Consider the following 3,318-nt stretch of genomic DNA (forward strand, 5'->3'; position numbering starts at 1 on the left):
GTTATTGTGAATCAGGAGACCTATCACAAATAAATAATTAATTTGAAGGGCTGAAGGGGTTATTAACTTATTATCACTCAAGAGACCTATCACAAGGAGCATTTGATTTTGTTCCATAAGCATGTAATCAAGCGTTCACCATAAACAAAAAAGGTTCAGACTTCCATAGCTTGTTTGAATAGACTTTCTTGACCAGTTTTCATGTCCTTCATGAAACTTTTGATATAAAATAATGTAATTATTACTATAAGAATGGATATCCTTGCCAATTCACCTTTCCTAATTGATATTAATGAATTTTTTATTTCATAATAAAGATTAAATTGAAATAAATATTTTATAAAAAAAATAACAATAAATAAATAAATTATTCATTATTATTATTATTACGGATATAAATACTAATAAATTTAAATAAGTTTAAGTTATCCAAGAACCCTCATCTCTTCACTTTATAGAATCCAAATCCTTTGTCGAACCTTAAAACAAAACAATCTTAATTCTAACTATTCATCATTAAGCCTCCTTTTGTCCTTGCTCTTAAAAAATATGATTGAAACAATACGAAAAACGAGATAAAAAAATTTCTTCTAGTAAGGGTGTAAGCGTGAATACGCTTTTACTAAATGAAGAACACTAAGAACATGTAAATTATCTACGTAAGATGGAGAAACGTGGAGAATTCAAGAAATTATAGTTTACTGTATTATTACGCAAGTAATACAATTAGGTATTGATTGTGCATCCTAAAAAGATCAGGTAACTGAAAAATGAAAATTTATTCAGTGGCCCCAGTCAACTATGGTTAGATCAACAATAATGTCTACACTCTAGTGCACTCTTTAAAATTTTCTGGATTCCGAAAAATCCAGGAGACGTTGACCATATATACCCATATAATATTACATAATGGCAATAGGCAAAATCATAACTTGGCAATGGCATAACGAAGTTTGCCAATCATGGCTTAAGCCATAAGCTTGTTTTCCATGTTAAGGATATTCATTAGGGCATTTATTGCTAGACATAACGCAGAAATCTCAATACAAAGTAATTACACTAAAGAAGAAAATATACACAAAATACAACAACAATTTCCTTTGATGGATTATGTAACCGATTAAATTGCCAATTGCCGACATTCATAGATGTGTATTAGTGTATTACAATCTCTCTCAACAAAGTATGAATGAAATTATACAATTTTAAAAAATTTACAGACGACGTGTATTCCTTACTTTAAGAAAATTACAAATCTTGTTGGAAAAGATAACAGGATGCATGGGTTTCTTCTTGTCTTACCTATTAAGAAACATGATTGCAAACTGCACTATAACAGCTAGGCCTCCAATATAGCATTGGGGAACCTATACAAGGCCAAAACCCAATCAAATGCAAATCTATTAGAGGAAGCAGTTTTAAGAGCTTTGAATATTTTTTACATCACATGGCCTCTTTTGTGCTTTTGCTTCTCAACAAGTGATCTCCCACATTCAGTGTGGTCTCGCAGACCTTAATGGCCTAACCTACTTAGACAAGCAACTCCTTCTTCTAGATAATGTTCCCTTTCGATCCAAAAATCGTTGGAATCCTATTTTTTAATCACGAGTGTAGAGTTAATGAAGGTTGTTTGAAATTCATAAAATTCCCAATGGCTTACACAAGCAAAAGGGCTAGAGAAGGTATAGACAGACAAAAGGAATGAGAGTTTGACACAAACCTTCATTATCCCTGCTAGTACAGCACCTCCAAGGTACACCATGTGCTTTCTACGCGGTGGATCCTCAATTCTTAATCGCAATTTCTGATAATCACCAGAAAAGGGAAGAATAATAAGTTTATGGAAACAGTGAGATGGCTTAATATATGACTGCAGTTCGATAATCTGTCCTTGCAAAGGATCAGGTCTACATAGAACTTAAAACATATTTTTTCCTGATACAAAGAACTCTATAACAGAGACAACATACAAAAACTCGTAAATTTAAAATTTGATCTGATGTTGCTCCAATGTTATAGTGTGTTTTTTCTTGCAACTCTAAATAGCAAATGCAAGTTGAACCAAATCTAACTACTCTAAAAGCACATAAATACTAAGATCTGATGCAGTTTACTACATAAGATTCGTTAAAAGGTAACTTTCCCATTTACCATGCACTTTCAAGTAGTAAGAACCAGGTTTGTTGTTTCAGATATCAACAGTAAGGTTAGATTGGGAATTTCAGAGATAGTTTAAGAATGCCAACAAGGTTGGAGGATTGTCCACACTAACTTTGATGTGGGGTACTTGAAATGAGACAAATAGGTCCTAAACTAAAAGATCAAAAGAAATATTTGCTGCTTTTCTTTCTTTTTTTTTGTTCCCAGGACAAGATTTTTCACCTCTTGATGAATTAGCAACCAATTCACTTCTATATGCATTTCTCTTACTTTTTTGAAACATACTGTATTCCTCTGATTTGACAATCACTCGAAACTTTCATCATCCTCAAATGACATGATGAGAAACCAAAAGGGGAAGTGCTTAATAAAGGAAGGGACTGAATAAAAGATTCATATTTTAATTTTTTTTGCCACATAACATAGGGCGATTGATATTTTGATCCAATTAGGGTTCAAACTAATGAAAAGGGAGCTCTCATAATTTGAAGCAGGGTACATATTGACCAAATTTTATTCAGAGCTCCAGCCTTTTCTCCAGTAGTTTTTTGAAACAAAAGCAATAACAATAAAACAACCAAACCTCTTCTCACACTAAATTACAGGTTGGAGAAAAATGGATCTTAAGGAATCAGCAGAGCAAACACATCCATAAGCGGAAAAATAAAAAAGAAGTCGCAACTTACCTTCAATCCATCTTTGTTACCCTTCAGAACAACATCAAGATAACGATCAAGTATTTCCTTTTCCAATCTGAAAAGGTACAGAGACTTATCAACTTTAATCTTGAATCTCATTCAAAACAAGCATGAAATTATTGAAATATACTTGATGCATACCATAAACAAGAAACAAGAACTTTAAAATAGTATATACTTAGATAAGTAACCTAGCTTGCAATAGCACTATCTTATAACTGCACACAAAATGTTTTATGAAATCTTCTAACAATAAAAGAAATCCCTAAATTGTGTGTGAACCTTGGCACAACATTAAGATTGCTGTTTGTGGCTTGAAGGAACAACCTATCCACTTGCAGGGTTAAAGTAGAATATATCTACCGTTTCCATACCCTACCATGTTGAATCCTTGTGTATTTGCAATGCCCCTTACTAAAGGAATCCCTAGTCATTAGTTTTTGTATAACCAATAGCTAAG

General features: G+C 32.6%; 1 protein-coding gene across 1 annotated transcript in view; it reads right to left on the reverse strand.

The window, feature by feature from the left end:
- The window catches only part of LOC107604996 (actin-related protein 2), an 11,741-nt gene continuing 9,509 nt past the window's right edge, over nucleotides 1,087-3,318 (reverse strand). Inside the window, exons 13-15 of the mRNA XM_016306728.2 lie at nucleotides 2,847-2,913; nucleotides 1,721-1,804; nucleotides 1,087-1,591 (exon numbers count right to left, since the gene is read on the reverse strand). Of these exons, the coding sequence (XP_016162214.1) occupies nucleotides 1,514-1,591; nucleotides 1,721-1,804; nucleotides 2,847-2,913 (229 nt within the window). The 3' untranslated portion in view covers nucleotides 1,087-1,513. The remainder of the gene's footprint in view (nucleotides 1,592-1,720; nucleotides 1,805-2,846; nucleotides 2,914-3,318) is intronic.

Source organism: Arachis ipaensis, chromosome B06 (genome assembly GCF_000816755.2).
Source record: "Arachis ipaensis cultivar K30076 chromosome B06, Araip1.1, whole genome shotgun sequence".
NCBI lineage: Eukaryota > Viridiplantae > Streptophyta > Magnoliopsida > Fabales > Fabaceae > Arachis > Arachis ipaensis.